The 27790-nt window shown below is 56.3% G+C and overlaps 1 protein-coding gene across 1 annotated transcript; it reads left to right on the top strand.

Moving 5' to 3' along the window:
• The first annotated feature begins 739 nt into the window (after positions 1–739).
• Positions 740–27466, top strand: FHAD1 (forkhead associated phosphopeptide binding domain 1). The gene is given in 30 exon segments (XM_069782416.1): positions 740–3084; positions 3286–3486; positions 5359–5629; positions 6802–6884; positions 7178–7408; positions 8870–8993; positions 9833–9963; positions 11412–11477; positions 11877–11981; positions 12373–12480; positions 13747–13833; positions 14207–14359; positions 14752–14947; positions 16386–16456; positions 16782–16919; positions 17818–17925; positions 18157–18246; positions 18485–18710; positions 19229–19310; positions 19725–19840; positions 20493–20652; positions 20991–21099; positions 21614–21663; positions 21665–21767; positions 22223–22358; positions 23249–23376; positions 23760–23855; positions 24662–24882; positions 25884–26049; positions 27138–27466. Coding segments are annotated over 30 exon segments (3939 nt in total). The 5' UTR covers positions 740–2985; the 3' UTR covers positions 27222–27466.
• Positions 27467–27790: the final 324 nt, after the last annotated feature.

Below are 27790 nucleotides of genomic sequence, written 5' to 3'. Positions count from 1 at the left end.
TCTCTGCCTCTGGGCTGCCGGTGCAGATGTGGCTTTGTTGGTATGATGCTGATACTTGATGTAGTTATGGACTGTTCAGTAGAGGTTGACTTGGCACTGTGGTTGATATAAGGTGTGAGAGGAGCGCAAGTGACCGAAATGAAGGCAAAGAAGAGATGCTGGTCCAAATCCATACAACAGTTTCTCTTGTTAGTTATTATTTCATATTGCAGCTCTTAATTTTTGTTGTAGCACAGGAATTTCACTTTGCCATGCCCCAAGGCACGATCTCAGATGGGCAAAACATTGTGAAATAAGGGACTCCCTTATAGAAGAGAAGGAAGAAAATAGTAGAAGAATATACCCCAGATTGAGGGATTTGGGGCGGGGGTTCCCATGTGGTTCTCATTGTTGTTGAGGGATTAGAAAGGTGGTGCAGCTCCTTGGAAGTTGTCTCCCAGACGTGTGTCCCACTAAGAGCCTGCCTGCAGCGGGAGGCAAGGCATGAAGTCCTCTCTCCCTGGTGAAGAAACACAACCCTAACTGTTGTCTTAGAAAATCTGTGTTAATAAATTGAAGCTTCTTGTCTGAGCAGTTGGGAGTTGAAGTTCCATTGAGCTGCTTTGCCAGAAAGTCACATTTAATGGCAAAAGCAGTGCCTTTCCCAATATCTCACGTAGGAAAAGAGCTGCAAAAATGACATTAAGTGCAGTGGCTGCAGTGAAACGGGCCGTGACTAATGTGGCAATTATGCCAAAAATGCCTGAATGGCTAACGAGCATCTCCAGCTACTTGCGTACTCATCCTTTGAGAGTATTTGGAAAGCAGAGGGAGATGTGGGATGCTGAGATGTGCGAGTACTCCCAAAGCTGTGACCATCGCTGTCCTAGGGTGGCTTGTCCCCATGGCACTGTAACATACAGCAAGGGAATAGTTATTTGTGAAGGCGAGCGTGATGGAGAAGAAAAGGGAGAGAGCACAGCAGTCTCCTCCACGCGCGTCCTGCAGCAGACGCACCTAACCCTGACCTCAGGCTGTTGTGCCTGGGTAAGACACGCTGGTAGGTGAGAAATGAGGATGTGTTTCCCCACGCAGTGTTTAAGACTGCATGTGTATCCCAGCGTCTCTGGAAGGTAACTCGCGTTCAGCAGCAACTCGTGAGATGTGCGGAGGAGGTATTAACGTGACCGAGGAAGCCTGGTGGTCGTTGGTTTTAAAAAACGTCGCCGCAGTGCTGGATTGGGGCTGGAAAACCTCGGCCACCGTGTTCCAGTGTAAAGCCCTTGCAAGGAAAGGAAGGGACAGAAACGCTGGCAGTGGGGGCCGGCACTGGGGCCCGTGCTGAAGGACTGTGTTCTGGTTTGCGGAGGAGCGCTCCTTTGCCAAATCTGATGCTTCTGCCTCAAAATTAAGCGTGATAAAATCTTGCAGGACTTGCTAGCTGTTCTCTTGTAAGAACCTGCAGGGTTGTTTGCAGGTGCCCGGTGAGCCGGGGGTGCCGAATGGCCACGGCGCAGCTGACCGTACCCCCGGTCAACAGAGCAGCCCCTTTGTTCGGGGTTGGTGTCGGGGTCCTGCCAAGCATCGGAGCAGCCCTGGGAATAGCAGGAAACCTTTGTCCGCAGGATATTTGGAGATGGGCAATTTATTTTCTGGGGGAAGCACTGTGGTTTCGTGTACGTGCATCTGGACGGATTTGCTGTTGACTTGCAGCCCGACGGGGCAATAGCCGCTCTCACAGCACGATGCCTGCTCCTGCTGTCTGTGTGCTTGCGAGTTTGGCCGAAGGGTGAATTTGTGCTCCGCTTCCTGCGTGTTTTGGCCGGATGATGTGGGAATTTCTCACCCACAGGAGCGGGACAGGGCCAAAAGGCGATCTTGGGGTTTGCTGTTAACAAAAATGCAAGGTTTAGGCTCATTTCCAGCAGGCCTGGGCTGCTTATCAAATGGATGATAGTCACGTTGTGGATGGCCCAACACGGGTTGAGGGAAACGCTGTCGTTTGGGGCAATATAGGGCTGCCGCGCTTCCCTCCTTCCCAAAACCCATGGGGGGGGGGGGGGGGCACGTGTGCTTGAGATGTGCCCAGCTCGCCCACCTACCCACGTCCAATCAGTGAATTGTGCCGCAATCACGCTTGAAAGACACGCTAACGAAATTCGGAAAGCAGTGTGGGAAAGGCATGGGAATTAGCAGAGTGCCATGGTGGGAGCCCGTGATAATTAGGGGCTGTCATTTGGGGTGCCATTTGCCAGCGGTGAAGGGGAGACAGGTTTGGATGGCAGCGGGGTGGGAGGTCGGGGTCGGGTGCTTGGATGGGGGGAAAAGAGGCTCAAGTGTTGCTGGCAGAGGTGAGGCCAAACTGGAGGCTGCTGGGGGGTTGTTGGTGGCAGGTGTGTTATTTTCCCTTTTTTTGCTGAAAAAGGGTGTGTGACAGCCCACGTCAACGAAGTGTGCCAATGGGTGACAGCGTCCCCATCACCAGGTGGCAATGTTTATCCACTTGCCTGAGGTTGCAAGACCTGTTTGTGCTCGCGTGCAGGGTATTAAATAAAATATAAGTAATAAAGGTGAAAAAGTGTTCACCGGCAGCTTGCGTGGTCCCCTGTGAGTTTTTTGGTACGTGGGGAAATGTCCCTGCCTGTCACCAGCTGGCAAGGAGAGCTGTGGCTGGGTGCGGAGCTGTGTTGTGCTGCTGGGCCAGTTGCCTGGAAAAAGGAGAAGGAAAAAAAAAAAAAAAACCCAAACAAAACAAATAGAAAAACGCACCCAGGAGGGCGGGCAGGCTCCGGCACGGCCGGGGTTTCCAAGGCTACTGCCAGGCTGCGGCCGCACCACCAGCCAGGGCAGAGCCACATTTGGGTTGATTTTGTACAATTTCTAACACATGAGTTGGTCGAGGAGTTCTTGGCTCAGTTGTGTGTGTTGGATGGGGGATTGCTAAATGAGTAGTTGTGTTGTTTTGTTGGGTTTTTTTAACACAAGCCTTGCAGGTGAAGGGGGCGGATGATGCGAGCCTTTTTGAAGAGTTCGGAGGGGTGTTTTCAGCTGAAACGGCACACCACGACAATAGGCAGGCACGAAGCGTCCGACATCGTCCTGCAGGTAGGGGCGAGGAAGCCGATCGTCGTAAAAACGGATGGTGGTTTGGATGGAGTAGGATGCACGGGGATCCTCCGTGCAAAGCATAGGGCTTGCTTGTGTTGAGACGTACAGCAAGGAGAGGGGGGCTTGGCAAATCAGTAACAAAACCTGAGCTGCTTTCCAGCAGGTTTCCCTGCTTGCTTGTTGATTGCCTGCTGCCAGTCCGCAGGTGTAGCTGATCATCACGCAGCCCTTGAATTTGCTGCCTCGGACAACAGCTTCATCCTACAGGACTTCAACTCCCCCCACGGCACCTTCGTCAATGGCTGCCAGGTCCAAAACGCGGCCGTCAGAGTGAGTCCGGGGGATATCCTGCACTTTGGGGGAGCATCCTTCGAGCTGGTGGTGGATGGGGCTGCCCAGGTAAGGTTGGGGTGCTGGTGCCCAGGGAAGATCCTGGGAGCAGGAGCAGGCTCCCAGGCTCATCTGGGTGATCCTTGGGCAGTCGGTAAGGAAAAGCGCAGGATGTGAGCGAAGGTCTGGAAAATGTCCTTTTTCTCTCTTTGCTTTTTACATTTCCTCAAAAGCTACTTACTAACAGAGAAGTTGGGGTTTGGATCAAACCTAGAGCAAGCTCAAAGGTGCAGCCCTGACCGGTGCTTTGCTTGGCAGTGGTGTGTGTAGCTGGAGATACCGAGGGGTTCTGCATGGCCAGGGCATTGCAGCTGCCTTTGGAGTGCGAGAGAAAGCCAAAGCAGCTGGAAACTGGGGAAGAAGGTGGTTGAACGTAGTGGTAGTCTCCTGTCTCCAGGAAAAGAACTGTTTAGGGATGTCTGTGGAGGTTGTTGAGCCTTTGGGTTATAAAACACTTAAGGATCGATAAGTTCCAGTATTATTTTGGCTCTTGGGGAATCCAAGAAAATAAATACTGAGACACGAGACCCAAAGAACTCTGTGTGTGTCACGTGCCTGGTAGCAGGAGTCACAGAACCTGGTTTAGCAATGCCCATGTATGAATAAAACTGAATTGCAGTCAGCCAGTTTGTGCACCCAGACACTGGGTTTGGAGGTATTTGGCAAGAACCCCGGTGCAGCAAGCTGACCTGCTGGATCCAAAGGCATCCCGAAAGTGTTGCCCAAGAGAAATTTAAAAAATGCTCAGCTGCGTGATGAAGCCAGAGCAGCTGGGGTGCCAGTGCTGGTTAGGTAAAGCTAGTTCCTGCTGGAGCAGTGAGCTTTTTAATTTCCAAAAGCGTATGTGTAGGATGCATCCAGAAAAGCAGTTTTTCACCGTGACGCAGAGGAAGCCCTGCGGGCGCTTCTTCATGGCTCTAGGCTCTGTGATCCTCCTTTGGTGGAATAGCTTTGAAGCATGACCCTGCTGACTGCAGAGAGTAAATCACCTCTGCGTTGTGCCCTGTGAAGTGTTTGTGGTGTCTAATATAGGGAGGTCTCTCTCATTTTCAGTAGTATTAAAGGAACATGTTGTAAAGAGGAGCAACACCCAGCTAGGAGTCACATCCCTGCAGCGCTTCGGGGCACGGGCCCCGAAACGGACGGCGTAATGCTATGGTGGAATCCAGCCGCGAGCAAGCACCCAGGGTAGCATCATTAGCAAAAGTGACAAGGCCTAGGTGTGCTCTGGGAGAAGACAAGGTGCTGGAGTAGTGGGGAGCATGTGCTGGGGTCTTTGGCTCTGTTGCAGAAAGATGCCAGGATAACAGCCGGCTGTTGGACGTCTGCAGCCCGGCTGGGTCCGAAGCCACGTTGGCAGATGTTTAGTTCAGTCCTTGTAATTGAGGGCTACACATAAGGTGACGTACGAGACCTTAATGGTGGCTTGTCTCTACCTTACCGGAAAGCTCTGCTCATAAGGAGAATAGCAGATAGTGTCCCAATTACATGTCTGGCAGGCCCCACGTAAGGTCCGATAAATGCGATGGCAAGCCAGGAATGCAGTGAGAGGCTTTGGTTCAGTGTGGTGACAGGGTAGGACTGCTTTTGCGTGAGCCAGGAGAGGCATGAATTCTGCACAGTGTGCAGAATTAGGGTGGTCAAAACTAGAGAGAGAGGGAAGAGCTCGCAAAGCAGGAAGCCCCCAAAATTTCTTTCCATTCCAGCAAAATATTTGGGCTTCCCGACTGAAATCTGATAACTTGGGCAATGGAAATGGGAAAGGACTGAAACGCTGCATCCGCTCAGATCTGTGCCTGGGTTTTGCACGACATAACGCACGTGCATTGGGGGCTAAAAACCTTCCTACGCTCTTGCCGATGTGGTCTTTTTCCACCGCAGATGTCCTATCCCCCCGTGAAGCGTCGCACAGCGTGGACCGGGCCGCCGCAGCTGGTTGCGGAGTCCAAACCCTCAGCTCCTCCATCTCCTCCCCACCTCCCCTTGCTGCAGTGGCAGCAGCCCCCCAGCTCTCCCGGCAGCTGGGCTCCCGGAGCAGCCGGCCGCGTGCCCCATCCGCCGCTGCGGAAGCGACCCGCGAGTGCCAGGGCTAGGAGCGTGGCCACCGCCGTCTCGCCGGACGCTTTCAGAGGGACCTCCGCGGGGAGGCCAGGTACTCCTCGATGCCGACCCGACCTGGTGGTTCGTAGCCTGGCGTCCTCTCTGAGCAACTTAGCGTTGAGTGGAGTCGATCCGAGGAGAGGCAGTTCGATACGAGCTAAGGGACGAGCGTTGCCAGCAACTGGCTGCGAGTCCTGGTCCGGTGGAGCTAATGGGAGACCGTGTGTTGTCCTCGGTGGCATTTGGGTCAATAAAGAAACGGGCTGTGACGTACAAAGGGGAATGCACTTGCCCTTGTAGCTGAGAGGGGTGTTTTCTCTTCGTTTTTCCTTGTGTGTGGTGGGGAAGGGCGATGACTAACTTTATCTGCACCGGTGACGCAGGCACCTATTCCCATCTGCTGTTTGAAGGGATGTTTTTTTCCTCCTTTGAAGCACGGTTACCGGCTGCCTTGAGTGCCGGAACTTTAAACTAGGTTTGTAGCTGATACGCTTCTGAAAATACAGTGTGCGATAGCAGTGGAGCAGAGGCAGGGGTTTGGGAGAATAACACAGCGGGAGAACGAGACCCTTGCCATGAATATAACTTGTTATGGCCTGATACACGATCGGGTTGTTTTCCCAGTCTGGGGTTGGGTTGTTTGAGGAGTTGTAAGTCAATAGTGAAGTGCCAAAGTTCAGCTGGTGCTCCAGAGCAGAGGCAGTAGCGTGCAGTCCCAGCAGCATCGCATAAAGACATGTGGACGGGCACAATTTGAAATTGCAGGGAAGGTAAAGGGAGGGAAGCACACACTCCAGGTTAGCACATACTCATCTGATTTTGGGGAAATAGAGCCAAAAGGATCCGCACGCACTAATCGCAGCGAGCACTGCTATTTGCATGTGGGAAGCCAGAGAAGCATAGCTTCTTTCTGTGGGGCTGGGCAATGCTGAAAAATCAGAGGAGCCTGTCTCTGCTGTGCCTCTGCTGCCTTCGAGGCTCTCTTGGTTCCCAGAGGTGTATTAGCTCTCTCTGTTGTGCAGACTGTTTGCACCGGTAAGCGTCTTTTTAGTGCCAAATCGTGGGTTTCTTTTCCGGTTGCGAACCGAGCTTGTGGACTGTAAAGTAGCCGCTGCCTTAGCGTAGTTTGGAGACAAGCGAGAGGGATGCCGCAGGAAGGGTTACCGCTGCCTGCAAGCGGTTCTCGTGCTGACATTTGCCGCTGTCGCGTTTGCTTTCTTCCAGTCTCGACCGGCATCTCGGGCGACGGTGCGAGGGCAGCCCCTTCCCCGGGGACTCACGACACGGATTTCCTCCCGCAGGAGAAGGTGATGCTGGGGGAAGGCGTGAGGAACGTCATCCCCGTCCCACTCCTGGGCAGAGCGGGCAAATCCTGCCAGACGGTTGGGTGCGCGACCACGCGTCCCAGCAGGCTGGGGGGGCTGTCACCAAAGGGGTCTGCTCCCGGGGACGGGGATGGCTGGGGGCACGGTGGGACGTGGGAAGTCGGGGCGAGCGGGTCCACGCAGTCGATGGCCGTGGGTTGGTACCCCCTGGAGCGGGCAGCCTGGCATCTCCGTAGCTGGAGAGTGACTGATGGCACCCATATATCTGCCCGCAGGGTGAAAAGCTTCTATGTCTGGAGAAGGAAATCGGTCGCCTCTCTGGTTTGGAAACAGAATCAAAGCAGAAAGACGCAGCCATAAGAGATCTGCAGGATGAGATTGCAGCGATGGCAAAGACCCTGGCTCGGGCAGCGGCGAGGAACGAGGTAGAGCTGACCCAGAAGCTGCTCACCTTTGACCGAGAGCTTGGAGCCAAAACGGAGGAGATCAAAGCCTTGAGGGAACAGGTACCGGCTGCTTCACCAGCCACCGAGCGGGGAAAATATCTCCCTGATACAGATGTATTTTTAGTGTAACACGCAGGTTTTAGGAGGAGCAGGCCACGCGTCTGAAACCAAGGGAAACAAGGGACAGGGCGGTGTTTTCTTCCAGTTGTTTTGGTTTGCACATTTTCCTTACTTTCCAGGGAAGTTTCCCCTGAAGACGCTGGTAAATAAATTTCCCCTGTATGCAGTAGGATCTGTAATGCTGCAGAGGGAAGGAAAAGAGAAGCTTAAGCAGCCTTCGGTCGGGGAAAGGCACACACGACCACCTCGGGCCGGACAGCCGGACCCCTTGCTCCCCCCTCGCCCCAGGAACGGACTGCGTGGTCGTGTTTGCAGGAGGAATACCCGTCCCAAAGGCAGCGCAGCCCCTTGGCGTCCTGGTGAAAATAGGTGGCTGGGTAGAGAAGAGAGGGCTTGTAGTTGTCTTCCCCAGGGATATGTTATTAGCTTGCACCCCCCTGCTTTACGAGGCCTCAGAAAATGTCTTGGAGAGACAGTGACACGGAGTCATCCTATCTCCAGCATGGGAAAAGGGTCAATCCAAGTTGTTGGTGCAAGGTGAGACACGTAGGTCAGCAGCCGGGCATCTCTGCCGGCCCCTCCGGCCGCATCCTGCCCTCCCATATCGTACTGGTTCTGAGGGAGGTGGTGAAATGCTTTGTGCTCGTCCCGCCCATCTGTCATGGAGAGGAGCTTTTGATAAGCAGGTTCCCGGTGGAGAAAAGGCAGTTTCATTTTGGGTGCTGTCAGCATCACTGCTGTTCCTGCGCCGAGATGAGACGATGTGCGGCGCCTGTCTTCCCGGCAGCTTTCCTTTCTCTGACAAAAGCCTCCTCCACCGGCGGATTCGCTCTTTTATACCCTCCGGTTAATTGCTTCGTGAAACTGGTCGCTTGAGCTGTGGGAAGCGTGTTTGCGCTTTCTGCGCGGCGATGTGAGCTGAAGTGGATAGCGCAGGCTATTCCCCACTCCTGGTTTCCTGCAGGGACCGTAAAAAGTGTCTTTGCAGCGGAAATGCGAACATGAGTTATTAGCGGCTCTGGATCTGCATTTGTGAGCAATAAATATGTATGCCCTGAGCAGGTGATAAATCGGCAGGCGTTTCTGCCTGCTGCCACGTTAGCAGTGTCACCCAGCCCCAGCCGTGGATTCCCAGCATGGCACGCAGCAGGAGGCAGTGCTTCTCTGTGCATTTTATATTATATAGGAGTCATATATTGTCTAGGATTTCAGCGTGAACGGCCAAAACGAATGTAAGGTGATCCTGTCAGAAGCAGTGACTGCTAAGAGTTAGTCAAAAGTGCCAAAGAGGAACCCCATCAGACCATGACCTTGAAGCGCTAGATTTCCCTCTCCGAAGGGGACTGTAATAGAGTTAGTAAGTGATCTGGCCAGGAACATGGGTGAATCTGTGTTTTGCAGATCAGCCACCTGCAGAAAGGCTCGAGCCAGGTTTTCAGCCATTCCCTCTCCGAAAGAGACCTGGAGATTGGAAGGCTGCGGAAAGAAAGCGAGAAGTTGAAGAGGGACCACGCTTTGGCTGCAGGTATCGTATCCCCGGAGCTCCGTGTAGGGGCACAAAGCAGTTTGGGACCGGCTCTTGATCACGAGCGAGCGTTGGCAAAACCTTCCACGCAACAAACGATTTGTAGCGGCTGGTAGAAATCGTCTGACCTCTGTTTCTGTGTCCTGAAGCTCTGCGGGAGTTGCCGGCAGCGTCTGACGTGACGAGTGCCCCTGGAGTGAGGGACAATGTGGGGACCGAAGGCAGGGAGTGATGGGATGGAGAACTTTGGTAGGGGGAAAAAAGCCTCAAGCACCGATTGCAGGGTGGGATCCGAGCGGCTCGGAAGCGGTGCTGTTTAACGGGCTGCCGTGCACCCCGTGGGGGGAGACCTGCCCCCCACCCAAGCTGCGGCAGGGCTGCGCCTGGCTGCAAAGGGCCACCTCAGACCACAAGCCTTTTCCAATGGCTTTTATCCCTGCCTTCATCGGGCCTGAGGAGCACAGCATGTGCACAAAATACTGGCCTTTGTAATGCATTCAGATTAGCAGAAGTGTTCTGCTCGATTTCATTGCCCCGGATAAGGGAGCAGTATCGGTGCTTCGCAGGGAAAAGAGGCCATAGAGCCATGGATCTGACCTAGCGAGGCAGCAAAACCGCATCCGTAGGAGCCGCTCATCCTCCGGGGAGCATGTGCTGCCAGGTCCTGAGGAACTTTGTTAGCGGTGCTGTCGCAGAGCAACAGCCAGCACGGCGTGCCAAAAGCTGAATCCGCATTCCAAGGCCGACGGTTGCCAAAGAGGGAGGATGGCAGCTCAGCGGCTAGAGGGCTTTTGCAGGGACGTGCTTGGGTAGTCTCTCACCGGAGCTGTTTTTCCCAGGTCTGGTGACCAGCCTGCAAAGGGAGGTGGCTGGCAAGGAGCAGAAAATCCAGCAGCTCAAGGAAGATGTTGACAAAATGAAGAAGGAAAACAGAGAAAAGGACAATCAGCTAGCAGTCGTTTCTGCCAAGGTTAACATCCCTAAGAAGGGGCTCAGTAATTTATGGTCTCGCATACGGCGGGTTAGCGTGGGAAACTAGGATGAGAAGGGTCGTGCTCCTCTCTGTTAAGGAGCGTAGCAGCTGTATTTGTGTGGCTGTTTATCGGGGCGGTTGTAATGCGAGGGTCCCGGCTGCACGCAAAGAGAAGTTGCGGAGCCGTACCGCTGGGACGGGGCTGCGGTGGTGCCTCGGTGCCGTGCGATGCCCACGGAGCCGTGTCGCCTTCCCCGGCTGAATCCCGCTCCTCGTTCTGCATTCAGGTGCTGTGCGCCCTGGATTTCTGCGAGCACAGTAGCTGTTTGTACGCACAAAGCGCTTGTGCCAAGATGCTCCCGAGGAGCCATGGAGACCCCGGCTTCATGTGGCTCCCTGCAGCCCAGCCTGGTTTTTCCCTTAAAGAAAGCAGCCTGTGCAGCAGGTTGCTTCTCTGTATTTGCAGCTCCCTCCTCAACTGGCAGAGCTGCATCATCTGCATAATAAGGATAGAGCAGTGGGTGCTGCGTGTTGGCCGGCTGAATAAGCCCTCTTCCAGGAGATTTCAGTGATTGACCATGATTTTAAAGTAGCAGCAAAGATGTGTGGGGCCCCTGGGGTGCAGGCTGGGGTCACCGCGCCTGCCGGCCTGTACCTGGCCGAGCATCCTCCCTGAGCAGGTCTCTGGAGGTGAATGACGTGCCTTGCTTTGCTGAGTACCAGCCCTTTAACCGAGGATCAGCCCTTTAAACGGTGGAAAGGGGATATGTACGAGCGCTCGAGCCCCGCTTTGTGCGGGAGGGGGACCGGGTGTCCCGGGGAAGCATCCTGCTGGGTGCCTGGTGGCACTCGGTGGTCCACAGTGCTCATGTCGAGGCAGAGAGCACGTCCCAGAGCATCCCTCTGCGGCTTGCCCCATTCCATGGATGCGGGAAGACCTGGAGGGAGGCGGGAGCTGGCGCACACAGGCTCACGGGACAGGCACCCGGCCGCTCGGGGCAGGCAGAACATGGTCGGTCTCTGAAACACCGATACCCTGGAACGTGGAGCTGCAAAGCACGGTCCGATATGGTGATGGAATGGCTGTTACTGTCATGGTCAGCTTAGTGTGGGTGCTTTGAAGAAGCCTGTGTTTTCTTGCAGCCTTTCGCCCTGTCCCTGTTATACTGTTTCTAAGGGCAGAGGAATTTCCCTCTCTTGGGTACTCCCTGCGGGTGTTTGTCCTTCACTCAGCCAGGCGATGCTTTAATATGAGCGGTTCCAGTTGTGGATGCTCTCATGCTCTCAGTGCCTTGATGGCCCCGTCATGGGCACTCCGGTGCCCATTAGGTATCTGAGCACTTTAGCTGGGCTGCAGCACTGGAGTATGTGTTGACATTTGCTGCAAAGACGACGCTATCTGCATGCCCTCATGGTTATTTTTCCTTGGTTGCCATTCATTTTAGTGCTCTAGAATTAAAGAGGAACTGAAGCATGAACTCGGAGAGCGAGAAGTAACTGCGTGCCGAAACGTGAGTCTCAAGTCATTTGGGGTGATGGAGTACACGGGAGAGCAGCGACTGCAGGAATACATCATCAAGAGAATAAATAACGGGGCATTTTAGGAGAGTTGTTTTGAATCCGGCTTCTGTAATGGAAGGCACCTAATGTGCATAATGACCCAGAGAAGCGTAAACTCCTATGAAAATTGTAACACTGCGTTCCAATGCGGGAGAATGCTGTCAGAAATAAGATTGAAATTCCACTAGAAAGCCAATCTAACCACAATAAATATAGGCTAGAAGGAAATTCCCGGGTAAACGAAATGAGATAGATGGGGAAAATGTATTGCTTATTGGTTAAAGTCCTCCACGGACTGGGTGATGCCCAGTGCTTCTGGTGAGACCTCTGCCATCCCGGGACTCTTGCAGCGCATCAGGCAGCTGGAGCGTGACCTGGAGGGGCTGCAGGGGGAAGTCCAGAAGTACTGCGCTGAGCAGGAGAGCATCCGAAAACAGCTGGCCGAGAAAGCCAAGGTAACTGTCAGGCTGTGGGGTATGCGGCGGAGGGCAGGCATGTACCTTGGCTGCCTAGCAGGGGTGTACGGGCAGGGGGTCAAAACCTGCGGAACTCTGCCACGGACCCCGAGGGAAGAAGGTAACTGGTGCAGCGGAGACCGCCCTGTGCGAGCGGTGTGTTAGAAAGTCAAGGGCAGATGATGTCTTGGGGACCAAACCCAGGCAAAAAGCAGCATTAAGGGTCCGATGCTGCCGAGCCAACCCCTGCAAAAGGACGGACTGCTGCCTGTCTCCTGGTATTTCGAAGCTATATTTAGAGTTGTCTGATGCATGGATAGTTGGGGTAGAAGTGCTTACGGCACGATTTTTCGGGTACTGCTTTGATATGCAAATGCTCTCGTGGTTGCAGGCTGAGGAGGAGCTGAAGGAAGGCTGTGCCAGGCGAGCTCTGCAGCTGCAGGAGATGGGGCGCAGGGAATGCCTGCTGAGAGCCGACGTGAGCCGGGCCAAGGAGCAGGTAGGGAGGAGGCAGGGATGAGCGTATCCTGCCTTCTGGGCCATAGGCGGCACAAGTACGGGTTTTCCCGTGGGGAAGGACATCGTGCTGGAGCGCAGGAAAGGGAACGCAGGAGCCTGAGCGCCAAAGCCTGGCACGGGGCTTAACTTGTCGTCGGGTGCAGCGTAATAGGCTTATCCACAGGATTTGTGTAGGCGTCGTAGAAGGTGCAGCGAGTTTAATAGGATACAGAAACACGCTATGCTCTCTGTAATCATAGTCACGCTGCCCAGGACCTATGCAAAGCCGCCTCCGTGGCTAGGTAATGCTACTCCGGGCAGAGATGGCCCTTTGCAGAACAGCATCATGCTAGATCACCAGGATAAAGCCGTGCTTTGCCCAAGAAGGTCGTGCTCCCCCATTAAGCTGCAAGGCAGCGTTTTGCTAGCGTGAATTTGTTAGGAAGCCCAGTCAACGAGAGGCAGGAAAAGCTATGAGTTGTTTGATCGCAGGTTTGGAAAATAACCCTGGGTTTTGTGCGGAGCGGAGCCAAAGGGCGACCTGAAGCTTTTAAAGGCAGCTGGAGACGTTTGGGTCTGCCATGTAGGTTAGCACAGGCCCAGCCATTTGCGGAAGCCCCACGAGGAGCCAGCAGCAGCTGCGATACAGAAGTGTAAAGCACTAACCTTGGTGGGAAGGGTTGTCATCATCTGCAGAGAGGCTGGGGACAGCATCCCCGGCTGTCCCCAGCCTGCCCCAGCTCTTTTGCAGGAGGAAATAGGAGTCAGCCATGGGAAATCCCTGCTGGTGCGTGGGATAGAGCAACCGCCTGGCTCAGGCAGTCCGTGCTTTGCAATTTATACCGGTCCTCCATCGGCATAATCCTGCCGCAGCGGTAGGAGGGCAGCAGGAGGTGTTCAGGAGTCACGTTGTCCTTGGTGGCGGGGAGTCGACAGCCTCCCCTGCGCATGGTACCGAGGATTACACCTTGCGGGCAAAGTAACGAGTGTGATTAACTGCAGCGCCTTGCTGCTGTCGGGGCATGAGCCAGCAGGGTCAGAGGAGGGGTGTCAGGGAACCCTTGCCAAGTTGCACGGTGAAGAAGGTGCGTGAGCTAAAGCCATGCCCTGAGGGGAGGGCAGGAGCGTGCACGGGGCCTCAGTGTCGGAGAGGGCAGGCACCGGCACGTCCCGTGCATTGGTGTCTGTGGGGTTGGGTAGGGCAGAGCAGCAGAGCTGATAGCAATTATCAGTGATTTTTGTTTTCCTGCGTCGATCTCTGCTGTAGCTGGAGTCCTTCAAAACCCGAGTGATGCGAGCCTGTTCTCCAGCAGCAGCAGCGGGCGTTGCAGGGAAAGCTGTAACGGAGCAGCAGGTGAGTTTGGATACCAGCGCGCGGAGATGCTCGGTGCCTCCAAAGCCTGGCGTGGCTCAGGTTGGCCACAGCAGAATGGCCGCGGCGCCTGCTCCGTGCGCAGTAGTGCTGGTAGCATCCAAGCTTTTCCAGATCATGAGTTGTGCCGTAGCTATCCCAGGTTAATGGCACCGCTCTGTGATGTGAAGGAGACACAATCCTTTTTGTCCCCCAAAGCTTGGATGGAGTCAACAGTTTGCCCAGGAGTCTGACATGGCTACCGGTTTGCAGCAAGTCTCAGTTGTTGCTCACTGAGACAATCTACAGTCCCTCAGCTGGAAAACGATGTTAATACAGTGCCTTATTCTCATCTTCCTTCGCATGCTTTTGCCAGGTGATAGAGAAGGTCAGGCAGATCTCCGAGGAGAACCAACAAAGTCGAGAGAGAGAGAAGTGTCTGCAGGAGGAATTGAGCTCCAGGCTCTCGAAGGAAAAGGAGGTTTCTGCCAACATCGAGGTGTTCAGGAAATCCCTGGAGGAGCTCCAGGTCAGTCCTTTAAGTAGCAATGACTAAGTGGCAGCCAGTCGATAAGAGCGGCAGAGGGCATTTTTTTGGCCTGACGATAGGTCCAAGAAAAGATGTGCTTGGGTCTGGGCGCTAGCCAGTGTGCAGCTCTCCAGATCAGTGAGAGGTGAGCGTGGCCCCAAAAAGAGAAGTGTTGGCTGGAAAGAAATAGGAGGTATCGCAGAAGCGTGCCCTCCCCTGGGCCTGCCCGGAGCTGTCCCCACCAAAGATATTGACCCACAAAGTGAAGTGTCGTACCAAAGCGTTCACGCAGTTGTACCCAGGACTTTTTCAGAGATGATGTGTTACTGGCCAAGTCGCAGAAGCCCGTTGACTGGGGAGGCTAGCTTGTTCACCGGTTGTATTTTTTCCAGGCTTGCCTGCGGAGCTCCTGCAGCAGCGACAGCCTGCGAGGGGAGCTGGGGAGGCTGGAGGCAGCGTGCCTGGACCCCTCCATCTCAGCCATAGCGGCAGCAGTGGTGGAAATAGTGCACGTCCCCTTGTCCTGGCTGGAGGGTGCGGAGCGGCTCCTGGCCAGCGTGGGGATGGACCCGCGCGCCTCCGGCAAAGGTCTGTGTGCCGCTGGGTGTCCCTGGGAACAAACCTGCTCCAGGTGGGATGTCCTAGCTAGCCAGCCGTCGAGGAGAAAGTCCAGCGTGAGCCACCGCTTGGGGATGCCAGGCGCCCATGCTGGTGCAAATTTTGGGCAGTTTGGGCAACTGAGAAACTGGCTCAGGCAGCGTGTGTGCTCTTATTCCCTACCTCTGCGGCCACAGTCACGCCATGTAGCCAGTGCCACCCGTAGGACTCGGGGGGGCAGGGAGCGGGGGGTTATCTGTGGGATGCGACGTCTCCACGTGGTGGACCTGATGTGCTGATGTCGTGGTTATTCAGTCAAAGTGGGTTTTGCCTTGGTGGCCTATGGGAAACGCTTCTCGGCAGCGGTGCTGGCTGAGATCCGAACCCCTTGTCTCGAGGTGACGAGTTACTTTGCCTTCCCTTTCTGGTGCCACCTCTGATGTGGAGTGGAGGGGCAATTGCCGAAAATAAGCTTAGGTGAACAGTGCGTGGGAAAGGCAGCAGCTATAGAAGCACGGGTCTGTGTCAAAGCATCGCGTGTTGCAGAGCATCACTGCCAAGGAGTAACGGCTCTGGTGGCGGCGTGGGAAGGAGAGCATCGCTGTCACAGCAGCGCTGTGTGGGGGTGCAGGACGTGCCGCGGGGTGGAGCGGTGTCGGTGAGGGCACAGGAGGAGCTGCGAGGCCGTCATGGTTAGCAGAGTGGTCCTTATGGCACCAGGAGCGTCGGGCAGCAACAAGCCATCCTCGGTTCTTGCAGAAACGTTGGGCTTAGAGAAGATGGGGTGATGCAGCAAAATCGGGGGACCATGCGTGACAAGGAAAACCAGTCTCCCGGCGGGAATGGGGACCTGGGCTGTGTGTGCAGTCAAGCTCCCTTCCAGCGATGTCTCGGAAACAGCCGCAGTCTCCCAGGGGCAGGAATGTGCCTCGCTTCTGCTAAGTGCGGAGGGGAAGCCCTCGGCTGGCCCTAGGAGCCTTTCCCGAGGGGATCGCTGATCCTGAATCCCGTAGCAAGAGGCTAGTGAGGGTCTCCAGGCTCATGAGGGTCTCTGGGCACAAGGCACAACTGTTGCCTACTGGCCTCTCCTTCCCCAACAGCTGACACCAGTGCATCCACTGCCCCAGCCAGGGAGGGAAACCCACGGTAAGTGGGTTTTCTGGGTACCCCAATGAGCGCGGGGGGGCAACCGTGTGGGAAGTTAGCAGCGGTCCCTTCTCCTCCCTGCTGCCTATGGATGAGGGGGGGGACACCTCCCCTCCACCCCCAGTCCCAAGGGGGGTGAGGGCCAGGGCTGCGGGTCAGCAGTGGCCAAAGCGAGTTTTTGCAAGGAGGCAAGCAGCATCCGCAGGGCCCCGTGGACGCTCCAGGTGGTATATGTGGGCTGTGCGAGCACCCCCGTACAGCGAGACTCGGTTGGCTTTTGCAGGGCTGTTGGCTGCTCTCGAGAGCTTGTTGGAAAACCGTCAGGAAACTGCACAGAGGAATCAGTTGCTACAGGTACAGAAATGCCTACGTGCAGAAAGCGAGTTGCTTGGGGATCTTTCTATCGGTAAACATGACGGTAGTCCCAAGCGAGCCAGTGTGGGACCCTAATTTGGAATGTACAGCTGCAGAGGTCCCTGGGTCTGCGGTAAATGCAGGGGAACGGAGAAGTCGGAGCCCGCTGTCGGTGTGTGTCAGTTGCCGTACCCCTAATGTGGCAAGGGTGGAGGGTATATCTCTTTTTGAATTGTCTGTGAATGAATGTACGCAGGATGTTTGTTTCTTGCCCTGCTGCCAACACGCTTCCTTTAACACCTTGGTATCTGCCATTTCCCCATAGGCCCAATTAGAGAGGGTCCAGGAGTCGCAGGCAGCGTTGCTGCGGGAGCACGTGAAGGAGCTGGAAGCGAAACACGAGCAAGACCTACAGATAAAAATCGAGCAAATGATATTGGAAAAGGACGAGGAGAACAAAGAGGTATGGTGGCATGGTTGGTTGTTAGGAAAATAACTGCTATGCAGGAAAAATAGGTGTCTATAATAGTGTTGCCTAGCAAGAGAAAGAAGTCTCTAGCCCTGAACTGCCTAGGTGCAGTCCTCAGAGCCTGGATATCGGCTATGCTCCTATATAGATGTGGGTGATTTTTACGTCCCCAAAGTATCCACGGTGGAACTGGAAAATGTCTCTGGGCAATGGCAGCACACGCTGCTGCCGGTCAATCCCTGGGAGAAAGCAGAAAGCAAGGAGCGTTATCCAGATATGCCAGCTTCGTAAGACATTGCATGGGCTGTAGTAAATGGAATGCAAGGGCAGGTGGGCTTCCTTGCAAGCCTTTTGCTCTCACCCTTCCCCATGCTGAACTCCTTGGAGGTCTCTTTTGGGTGGAAAAGTGTATCCCCTGTGGAGCAGGGGGGGCTGCCTAGCGGGTTCTCACCGGGTCGCCCTCAGTCCCAGGGAAGCCCGAGTCATCGAGTCGACAGCGCTGGTGCAGGGCGTAGCGTTAGTCAAGGCGCGAATGGGTGTTTTGCCGTCTCTGTATGTTGTGACAGGGACAGCATAGCGCGGTGGTCTTGTAAGACAGTTTGTAGTGCACTTCTCTGCCTGTTGCTTCGGGAACGGTTGTTGCCCGGCATTGCGTTTTTGAAGGAGGCAGGTAAGGAGCAGCTGAGCGGCTCCTCCTCAGGCTCTCGGCTGTACCGAGGTGCTCACATCCCCCCCGCATGGAGTCACCTCGTGTTCTTCCAACCTTTTCTCCCGTAATGCGCCCCTGCTCCAGAGCGGTGACCCTCCTGGTTGCTTTCCTTGTTGGAGCCGAGGTCTTTTGCTAAACAGGATGATTTTTTCTGTACCAAAACCGTGGGCTGTCAATTCTCAGGCTCTGGAGAGCGCTGTCGCCAAGGAGGAGGAGAAGTGCAAGCAAGCTGTGGCGGAAGAGCAGAAGAAGGTCCGAGACCTGGAGAGCCAGCTGAGAAGCATGACCGAGGTCAGTGGCACGCACGGGAGGTACAGCGGAACCGCTCATGCTTGGAATAAATCACCCTGAAAGCGCTCTGTAGCATGGTGCTCTGTTTGGTCAGGGGTCATCAGTGGACTGGGGCAAGGGGGGTATGGTGTGTGTTTCCCCTCAAATACACATAGATGCGTATCTGCAGAGAGAAAGGTGGATTCCCGCAAGCTTATTGGCTTCTCAAATAATGCAAATTTCCTCATGTAGGCAATAGCAAGGAAGTCAAAGGAGCAGGAGGTTGCAGACTGCAAGCTGAGAGAAGCTGTGCACAAGCTGGAGGAAGCGGCGACGCGAGAGGTAGTTCCAACGACCCTCGTGTGCAGGCAGAGGACGCGGCGTATATGCGGTTTCGGTGAAGGTGGCTTTCCCGGTCCCTGCTGATGAGGGGACGGGGCACTGCAGCCTCCCCACTCCCTGAAACCTATCCCTTCCCTCTGTCCTTCTGAGTGCTAGCCGGGAGAGATGATGCCGATCGTGAGCCCGAAGGAAAACACGCGCAACGCTTCCGACGGAGACCGTACGTCTTGTTTCCTAGGTGGCATTACAGCAGCGGGTGCTCACGGGAGAGGAACGGCTCAAGGCCATTCAGGAGGAGAATGAGCTTGAGAGGCAGAAACTGCAGGAAGCGATAGTGGAATATAAAGAGCAAAGCAAGCAGCATTCTCTGACAATTGTGGCTTTAGAGGACAGGTTGCTGGAGGCCAAGCAGCAGCAGAAGACGCTGGAGGAGGAAAATGCAGCGCTCGCGGAAAAAGTGGAAGGTAGCTGAGGGTTGCGTGGGTCAAGTCTGTACCAGGAACCTTCGTGGTTAATGTGAAATGGATCTAGAGATGGAATGGTGCATTGGCCACGATGGAAAGTGTTGTGTGAGATGTTGGTCTAAGGTCTGCCTGCATGCAGGACGAGGTCCGTGAGTGCCCAAAGAAGCCATTTCCCAGGGAATTGCAGTATGTTGCCGTGTGACTTTGGGGACTGTTGGTCATGCGCCATGGTCGTAGACAGGCCTTTCCCACTGGAGAAGGGCTCTGTGCCCTCTAAAGTGACGGGACTGGCGCACTTTGGGCTGTGCCCAGGCACATAAGTGATCCTGAGGGAGGAAGGATGTAAGGAACTGTCTATGCGCTGTTGGAAATGGGCCCTAAGAGACACGGGTTTCCCAAGAAACGGTCCTCGGTCTGCAAAGCTGTCTTGAAGGAAAGGATATATGTAGTGGAAGCAAGCAGGCTGAACAGGTACGCACTACAAAGAAATAATTGGCCTTTGTCGTTGTGTCCTGTAGGATTTCGGGGTGATGGCCGCAAGCCAGCAGCAGGAGCTTGGCTGGAGGTTTGTCCTGCCGCAGGGTCGCACAGTTGTCTGAGGTAAGCAGCGCTTGCTGAGGGTGGTCTTGTTCAGAGGGGCTTGGAGAAGAGCACTTATCACTGGGAGAGCTTAAGGAAGACCAAGGGGCTGACTGCAACTGGTCCCCAGACCTTTTTTATTTGTGACAGTGAAGAGGGTCTTTTTGCTAGGCTGAGATGCCCGTAAGGGCTTATAGTGTCAAAGCAATGCCAAACGGCATGTGAGCGATGTGCTGTCCCGTCCAGACGGCTCCAGGTAAGAGCGACCGGGCTGGCAAGTCCCAGTGCCGCAGGCATGAACCTAGGGGACTGAAAGGTGGTTAAAAAAAGTAACGTGCGTGTATTAATCGTGAGATGCAGGTCAGGAAGTTGTGCGCAGGCTCCGTGAAATGAGCCTTTCAAATGAACAGTGAGATCGGCAATTATCTTTCTCAGGGAACTGAGGGAGGAGCTGGCAGCGGCGCAGAGCACGCTTCTGTCCAAGGAGGCCGTCATTGCCAGACTAACCAAAGAGCTAGCGGAAACCAGAGCCAGGATGTCGGACATGAGAGGTGGGTGACGCGTGCTGCGTGGTTTCCATCTTACCATCCCTCTTCCAAGCATTAGCAAGGGTAGGTACTAGTGGGCCCACGCAGGTAATGGGAAATAGATGTCACCATCCTAAAGCGATGCTGTTGCCCTGCTCGGGGCAAAGCAGGCGGTCCGTTCCCTTTGGGTGGGTGAATTCTTCCCTGTCCTTGGCTAAGCAATAGCGGTGATGGTGAGCAAGGGTAACCAGGTGGAGAACGGGTGGACAAAGCCGAGGCCATCTTTCTCCAAATCCTGCTGGTGAGCTCCTTTGAGCTTAAGGGATCATAAGCCAGTAGGCAGGGAGAGCATTGCCTGGGACTCCTCAGTGGGCATGGTTGTGCTTTGGGGGAGGCTTTATGGGAATACCCAGCGGAGTGGGCAGAAGGCGAGCCAGACCTCGCACTGTGATTTAGTAGAGCAAGGTCTGCTGGCCCGGCCCAGGATCCGAGGGCTGCTGTCAAGGGCAGGGCAAGGGTCTGCGGGGACAAGGTCCGTTGTTGCTGAGAGCCCCCGCGAGGGCGCGCTGGGAGAAGTGGGGACGCATCCATGAGCATCGTTTCACCGAGAACTGTGCGTTCCCCCGGGTCTGGGTGCTGAGACGGCCAGAAACCCACGAAGCTGTTGTGTGCCTAGGAGAGCTGAGCGAGGAGCAGAAGGTGGAACTGGAGCGGAACGTGAGCCGGCTGGAATGCCAAGAGCGGGAAGCGAACCTGCTGAGAGAGAAGCTCTCCCGGATGTCAAGCCTGGTGGAGAAGAAGGATCGGGCCCTGAAAGCAGCAGCTGAAGAGTTAAGGTATGTGCCGCCCTGACCCGGTGCTTTGCAAAAGCTGCTCTGTAGATTCCCAGCAGCTGGTGGCAGGTAGGTATCTCCCCGGCAGCAAAAGGCGTATGTGAGAGCATCAGAATTGAGCTCGGCCACGTTGTCTCTGTGGAAACGCCGTGTAAACTGAAACGGGGGTTTAGAGGAGCTCATGCCAGTGGATGTGTAGCTAAGTCACTTGTCATGAAGGGAATGTTCCCACCCACGCTGCAGTAGTCACCGGTGGATGCCCAGGGTGCTGCTGTCTGCAAGCTGTTTGGGCAGCCTTCACCTGTCACGGTGTCTCACAACAGTCTGGCCTCTTGGCGCAGGCAAGCCCGAGCCCAGTGCCAGGAGCTGAAGGATGCCTGCAGAGAAACGGCGGAAAAGTCGGAGGATGCTCCTGGGACGCCAGTGCAAGCGGGCGAAGCCTTCCAGAGGGTAAGTCCGCACAGAGGCCGCTGAGCTCCAGGTCTGCCAAGATTATCAATCACGCACACGGTGCTTCTCGGCTTCGTGGCGTGACCTGGCCGTGGCCAGCCAAGCCTCGAGCCTGCTTTGGAGCTGGCTGAAGGCAGGAGCACCGGATCACCGGCTGCCTTTTTCCTAGCTGAGGGCTGCTGCCTGCGCTGCCAGCGAGCTGGGGTAGCCGTGCTGGCAGAGCTCCTGCGCAGGCATCGCTGCTGGCTAACGAGCTGATGTTTGTACCACACTTTGGAATCGTAAAGTGTTGCGTGTGCTAATGGCTGCGGTAATTGCCAATTAGAGGGTAGAGCAGCGGAAAGATCTGCAAGTGTTCCTTCCTCTTCCCAACCTTGCTGGCTGTACTGGTGACACAAAAGCAGTTACAGGGTCGAACGTGCAGAAGCAGGGGGAGCTTGTTGCACAGGACAGGAAGAAAAGTGCTTTTTTTTCCTCCCTTGCCAAATCCCCCGCCTGACTTCCCTGGCGCTAGAAATGGGAAGAACTCAAAGCTGGTTGCAGCAGCAGATGGAGGGACTGTAGAAATTGTACGTCCTGTACCGCAGCGGTGGCAGACAGCGTGCCGGCGCGCGAGGCTGGATGTGTGGGGGGCGAGCGGTGACTCACAGCCAGCTGACGAGCGGGAGGTATCGCCCGTCCTGTAGCGACGGAGGGGGAGCGCAGGGCGCTGGAGGTGCATGTATAAACGTGAGGTCATGTACAAACGCAGGCCATAAAGCATAGCGGTGTTTGTGCGCAGAAGATGGTAAGTGCTCCGCGGCAGCACCGAGCACGAGAGGGGGACGTGGCCGTTCAGAGCCGCGCACCGTCCCTCTCCCGGCTCTCTGGAGCGTTTGCGGGGCTTACGGCCTCACGGGGCTGTTGCTGGCGCGGTGGAGCATGAAACGGGTCTCTGATGCTGCTCTTCTACCCCACGAATCCACGGGGAGGGTGTAGGGCGAGATGCTCCATGGGCTTTGCTCTCGGCGCACACCAAGTGACCGGGGTCTGGCAGCGAGGCTGTGTTTAAGGCAGGTTTAAGCTGAGCTCGTGTTGAGCCAGGTGCAGTCTGGGCGAGGACCAGACCGGCTGCTTCTTCCAGGAACCGGCGTGGGACTTGGCCGACCTCGGCGCGAAATGCCGAGGCCTCAGGCACGAGGAAACGATCCGGCGCCAAAAAGAAGGCTTGGCCGAGCTCCGGGAGAGAATAAAGATGCTGGAGAAGGGGCAGTCCTCAGGTAAGCGTGGCCGTCCTTGTAAAGGGAAGCTGCGTCCATTTGGCTCTGGCAGACCCCGGGGTCTGCGCCGGTGGAGCATGTAACGCCAGGGAAGGCGTGATGGGCTGTGCCACGGGCTCAGGCTCTTTGCTCGCCATGGGGCTCGGGCTTTTCCCTCACCAAGTCGGCTCTCCCGTGCGTGCTCATTAATGCGCGCAGGTGACAGGCAAACCTCTCTGAAGAACGTGCGGTGTGGCTATAGGCTTTAGAAAGGTGCTTGGCAGGCATCAAGCGTATACATGTGAAGAGGTAGCACTTGCAGGAGTCAGCAAGGAGAGGCGGCTGGCGAAGGGTTTTGCAGCGGTAGCTGCCATGCAGTCGGAGCCAGGAGCGAGCAGGCACCCGGCTCCGCGCACGATCGCTCCCCACGCTCGGGTGCCGCTCTCCTCAAGGCGAGAGAGAGCAGCGGTTGCCTCCAGGAACCGAGCCTTGGCTGTTGCGGTCTTGCCGAGCCTTGCAAGTACTGTAGGTTGTGAGAGTCTTCCACTTGCCCTAACTCATTCTTTTGGTCCCTGTCCATCGGGTATAGCCCTGTAGCGAGAGCAGTAGGGAAAAGCAGCGCCATCTCCGTGAGAAGCTACAAGTAGGGTAGCAGTTTGTGGCGCGATGTCTGAACGGCCACCTGAACGACAGGTTTGCATCCTACTTAGGTAGGGGAAGCGATGCCCAAACGCTGGGATAACGATGTCTGCAGGGAAGGCTGGTGCAGGCTTTGCTCCATAGCCTGTGCTTCTCTCCGTGCGTGGTCTCCCTAAGGGGAAACTTGGCAAACCTCCAAGTGGCGGAGGTACGAAGGCACAGCACGTCGCATGGAGGGCGGCGCAACTCGGTGGGGATGTGTGTGCCTCCAGCTGCCACGAAGAAGGGTTCGGAGACGCTGGCGGTCCTGCTGAAAGACTTACCTGAGAAAATAGTCCAGAAAACAGTTCTTGAGAAGGAACCTGCACCCACGACGGGAACGAAATGGAAGGCCAGCAAGGTAAGAAGGCAGCTTGTGGTTGGTGGTGATTGTGGCTCTGTTGCAAAAGAATTCCCTGCAGCAGGGAGAATTAGGCTCGTGGGCGTGCCGAATAAGAAGGCAGGGGGGCAGAGGGGGAGATGTAAAATCTGACGGTCTGTAAGATGCAGCCTAATGGAAGGCAGTGCTCATGGAGATGGCGGCAGCTCCTGTCAGGAGCAGCATATTATCCGGCACCATTGGCGTAGCGCTGCTCAGGGCCGCCGCAGGCTGAGCGGGGTGGCAGGTTTTGGAGCGCGGCATTGCCAGAGCGGTTTTCCCATGTGGCAGAAGGGAGGCTCGAGGCAGCTCGACCCAAAGCCAGGCAGTGTGTGGGCTCCGTTGGTCTTTCCCTGTCTGTGCAGATTCCCGGCTGGGTTCCTAACGGGGGCTCGCATGGGACCACTGATGGGGTGGCGAGCTCAGAGATGGCCGACACGACGGACCTCGGCGAGAAGATGGTACGTCAGCGGTAGACATGTTACAACGGTACCTGGCCCTCATAGAGGGTAGATTGTTTTCAAGCGCATTTCAGAAGGAAGCAATTGGTGTCCAGGCTCTGCAGGAACATGGGTATAGCAGGATGCGGGGCGTGCTGGGCATCTGCCGGGAGGTCTCGGGACCCCAGAATGTGCGACAGGGTGCCTCCTCCTCTTCCCACCTAAGGTCTTTGGGGGCATTCCCTCGGGCAGTCAGGGGCTGATCCTCGTGGAGAGGTCGGGTTGGTGAGGACAGAGACCTTCGCCCGCTCCCACGCCTGCTAAATGATGTGAGAGAGGCTGCGGGGAGCGATGGAGGTGGCTGCCAGAGGAGGTGTCTTGGTAGCGCAGCGGGTAGGTTGAGAAAGTGGGTCTCCTCCCTGACAAGGGCAGAAAACTGTCCAGCAGGGAAAACGGGTCATCTTGAAAAAGTCAAAAATCCGACCCCAAAGAGTCGTGCGGCTGGCAACGGAATGCCAGGTGTGACAGGGTCCGGTCTGGAGCTCGGGTGTGCGCCGGTGCGGTGTGGCACCTCTCCGAGTGCCTCCGAGCACGCAGACCAAAGGCACGGATGAGCCACAGCTGGCCGTATTGTCAGGAGCGCTCAGAAAAGCTCGCCCAGGGAAAGCACGCATGGAAATTAAACAAAGGGGAAGGCAGCAGTTTTCTTGTGATGTTTTCCTCTCCTTAGCAGAGCAGAATGGAAGCAGATGGCTGAGCGGTGGGATGTTATGTGGCGGAGGAGTTGGCAGGCCTAGTAAATAATGCATTCCCTGTTCTTGCCACAGTACCTTGACGTAATTGGTGCTCTGGGAAGCCTGATGAAGGTGAAGGAGCTGTCAGGAATGCAGTCTCTGAAGCACCTGCCTCAGGAGGAGAGGGAAAAAGCGGGACTGCAGAGGCGGAAGGACCTGGAGCTGCTGTACAATCAGATCAGGAACCTCAAGAGTCGCCTGGAGAGAAAAGAAGAGATGCTGAAAGATTACGAGGCCAGCATGGAGCAGCTCAGGTACCGAAGGGCAAGGTGGCCGTTACTGGCCATGGGTCCGAGCGAGACCAACTCCTGGGATGCAAAGTGACGGGGAACTTGGGGAAAGGCAGGGTGCAGCCCCGTCCCAGGCCATACGCCTGCCTGTGCGCAATCACGGTGTGGCCACCGTATAAAAAGGAAGTGTTAGGAGCAACCCAGAAACGGCCTCTTGGGTCTCTGCAACGGTTCGTTGCAGGGTCTTCCGCGGTTGAGCAGTGTCAGAGTCGGGAAAACCTTGGCAGCCTCCCTAGTCCGGGGTGGCCGGGCCCTGGGATGACAGTGGCATCGGCTGGGTTGGAGGGACTGTGGGAGCCGATGGGAAAGGCCATCCAGATGGAAGGTGCCACCTCCCGCTCCACGAGCTGCCGCACAAACTTACGTGTTAGGGAGCCGGGAGGCACCCGTGGGCACGCTTGTGCGAGCCCCGCTGCTGCTCGCCACACAAATGCAGAAGTCGCTTGGCCCGCAGCGCCGGAAAAAGCGGTGTAGAAAGATATTTCTGGGCTGGTGCAAACGCACCAATGTTTTCAAAATAGGCAAGAGGTCTGATAGCCATCTGCGAGGCAGCAGTGCCGACACAGCCACCCAGACTTCCTTGGTGAGCTCGTACGCCAAACAGAAGGGATTGCAGCCATCAGGTGGGGAGGGAGGGGGGGAAGCCTTGAAGAGGTGGCACCTTGGTCTTGGCAAAGGTGGAAGGAGAGGGGTTTTTCCAGGTTGTAAGGAATCGGAGCAGGGAAAACACTTGCTAAAACACGTGCAGGTCTTCACGAGGTGTTAGCTGCTCTGATGCCCTTCAGTGTCACCCCGTGGTGTGGGGGGTCCTAGGAGGGATGCAAGTGCGTTATGGTCTTGCTCGAAAGGCGTCTCTCCCAGGCAGAGCCCAGCTGGGGGCTGGGGGGTCAACATGGGTGACAGACACCCCACCACCACCATCACACACCACTCCCCCAGCCCACCCTCCCCCCCATTTTGCACAGGCTGAGCCAAGCATCCCTGCGAAGGTGCCAGGAGGAGATGTCCAAACTAGAAGACGAAGCCGCCAGGGAGGCAGAAGAGAATGCTCTGCTGAAAGAGGCTCTGGAGAGGACGCAGCTCCAGCTGAACCAGGAGAAGAGGCGGCTGCGAGCGGCCAAACTGCGCAAGGTGAGCACATGGGAGCGGGCGAGCAAAGTCCACGAGGACAGCTGGAGCCCCAGGAGCCAAAGGTCCTCATGCCCCGAGCATTCGAAGGCAGGTTGTGGTGGTCAGCAGGCACCTTGGAGGTCAGCAAGGCGCTTCGAGCTGCGTCTGCCCCGACGATGTCAGAAGGCAGCGGGGATGCACGGCACAGCCTGGACGCTCAGCTGTCAGTAAGATGCCTGAGGCAAGTCCTGCAAGCAGAAGGATGGTGACTCCTGGTGTTATCCAGAGGCTTGCAGAGGACAAGGCGAAGGAGCCTCCAGGCTGTGCCGTTCTCCAGACGGCAGGGTTGGGAAGGCATGATGCCCTCCGGCCGCTTGGTCGCACGCGGTGGAGGCGAGGAGGAGCGAGCGAGCTGTCGGCCGCCGCAGGAAACGTCTCCCTTTGCCTGGGCAGACACACCTGATTTTGCTCTCTCTGAGATGACCACTCAGGAGGCGTTTGGTAAACGAAGAGCGAGGGTTGTGGGGCGAGACCCCTGGCGCATCGGTGGGCTGAAAGTTGCAAGAGCGTCGTCGGCTCTGGGGACGCTTCTCTCGCATGGGGTGCCTCTGCGGCGTGCTTGCTGCAGCCAGAAAGGCGAAGCAGCCCAGCGCGGAGCCTCGGCAGAAGCCGCGAGCCCCGTCTGATGCGCTTACCTAGCTTTTGCAATCGGTTGGGAACGTGTGGCGGGCCTGGCGCGGTTTTCTGGCCATCGGGTACCGTGGGTGGCTGTGCCCTTCTGCAGCAGTAGCGGGGCAGACGCCGGGCAAAGAGCTGGGAGCTCCGTGCGATACCCGGCTCCTGTGCTTTATGCAGCAGCCAGCTCCGTCTGTCAGGGACGTGGGAGGTCGCCGTCTGTCTGGGCGTCCCAGGGCCTGGCTGCTCGGCTGGGCAGCATCCCCACCGCCCAAGTTGGAGGGTGATACATGCCTAGGCAGCTGTATCGATGGACTCGGGCCACATCCCGGGGTGAGGGAGAAGGGAAGGTCACGCACGTCCCGCAGGGGGTGCGAAGGCCCTGCCGAGCTCGCAGGGATGAACGTGGTGTTCGATGTCTCTCTGTTCTGCAGCCTGGAGCCAAGAAGCCTCACTGCTCGGGAAAGCTGAAGGCCAAAGAGAGCACGGCAGAAGCTGTCACGACGGGAAGCGTGTAGGAGAGGCACCGCGTGGGCCTTTGGTAGGCAAAGGTCCACGGTAGGAACGGGTCGTCGCCCCGCGGACTCCGTAACGTCGGACGTGGTACGGGCACCGGGTGCGTTCCGAGGAGCCCCTGTTGGTACCCCACAGCTCCCAGGCACGCCGGCCTGACTGCGCGATGCATAGGACCTTATTTTTCTGCAGCGCGTGTCCTGTACCGCATGGTGAGGTGTATGGTAATAGAAGAGGTTGCGTAGCTACAGCCCAGTGTATGCGTGTGTGTGTATAGATATATGCGTATGTGCGTGAATACAGCCCGGTGTATACAGTATGTGGGTGAAGTCGATTGCGTGGGCTCTGTCCTGTCCCTGCCGCGGTGGCTTTGAGCATCTGAAGCCTGCGTGGCTGGAATTGTCCCTTGTGAGTCCCGTGTCCTCCGGTTCCCGTGGTGTCATGGGGGAGTTGGAGCCTAAGGCATGATGCCGACTGGAAACGTAGCGCCCTAGGAACGCTGGAGCGCGGTGCCAACCGGAGCCGCAGTGAGCTGCCACGCAGTAATGGGAAGGGAAGAAGAGGAGCCGCGTTG

The sequence above is a fragment of the Haliaeetus albicilla genome, chromosome 4, assembly GCF_947461875.1.
Source record: "Haliaeetus albicilla chromosome 4, bHalAlb1.1, whole genome shotgun sequence".
Lineage (NCBI taxonomy): Eukaryota > Metazoa > Chordata > Aves > Accipitriformes > Accipitridae > Haliaeetus > Haliaeetus albicilla.
The sequence above is the reverse complement of the archived record's forward strand: the minus strand, read 5'-3'. Positions and strand labels throughout refer to the sequence as shown.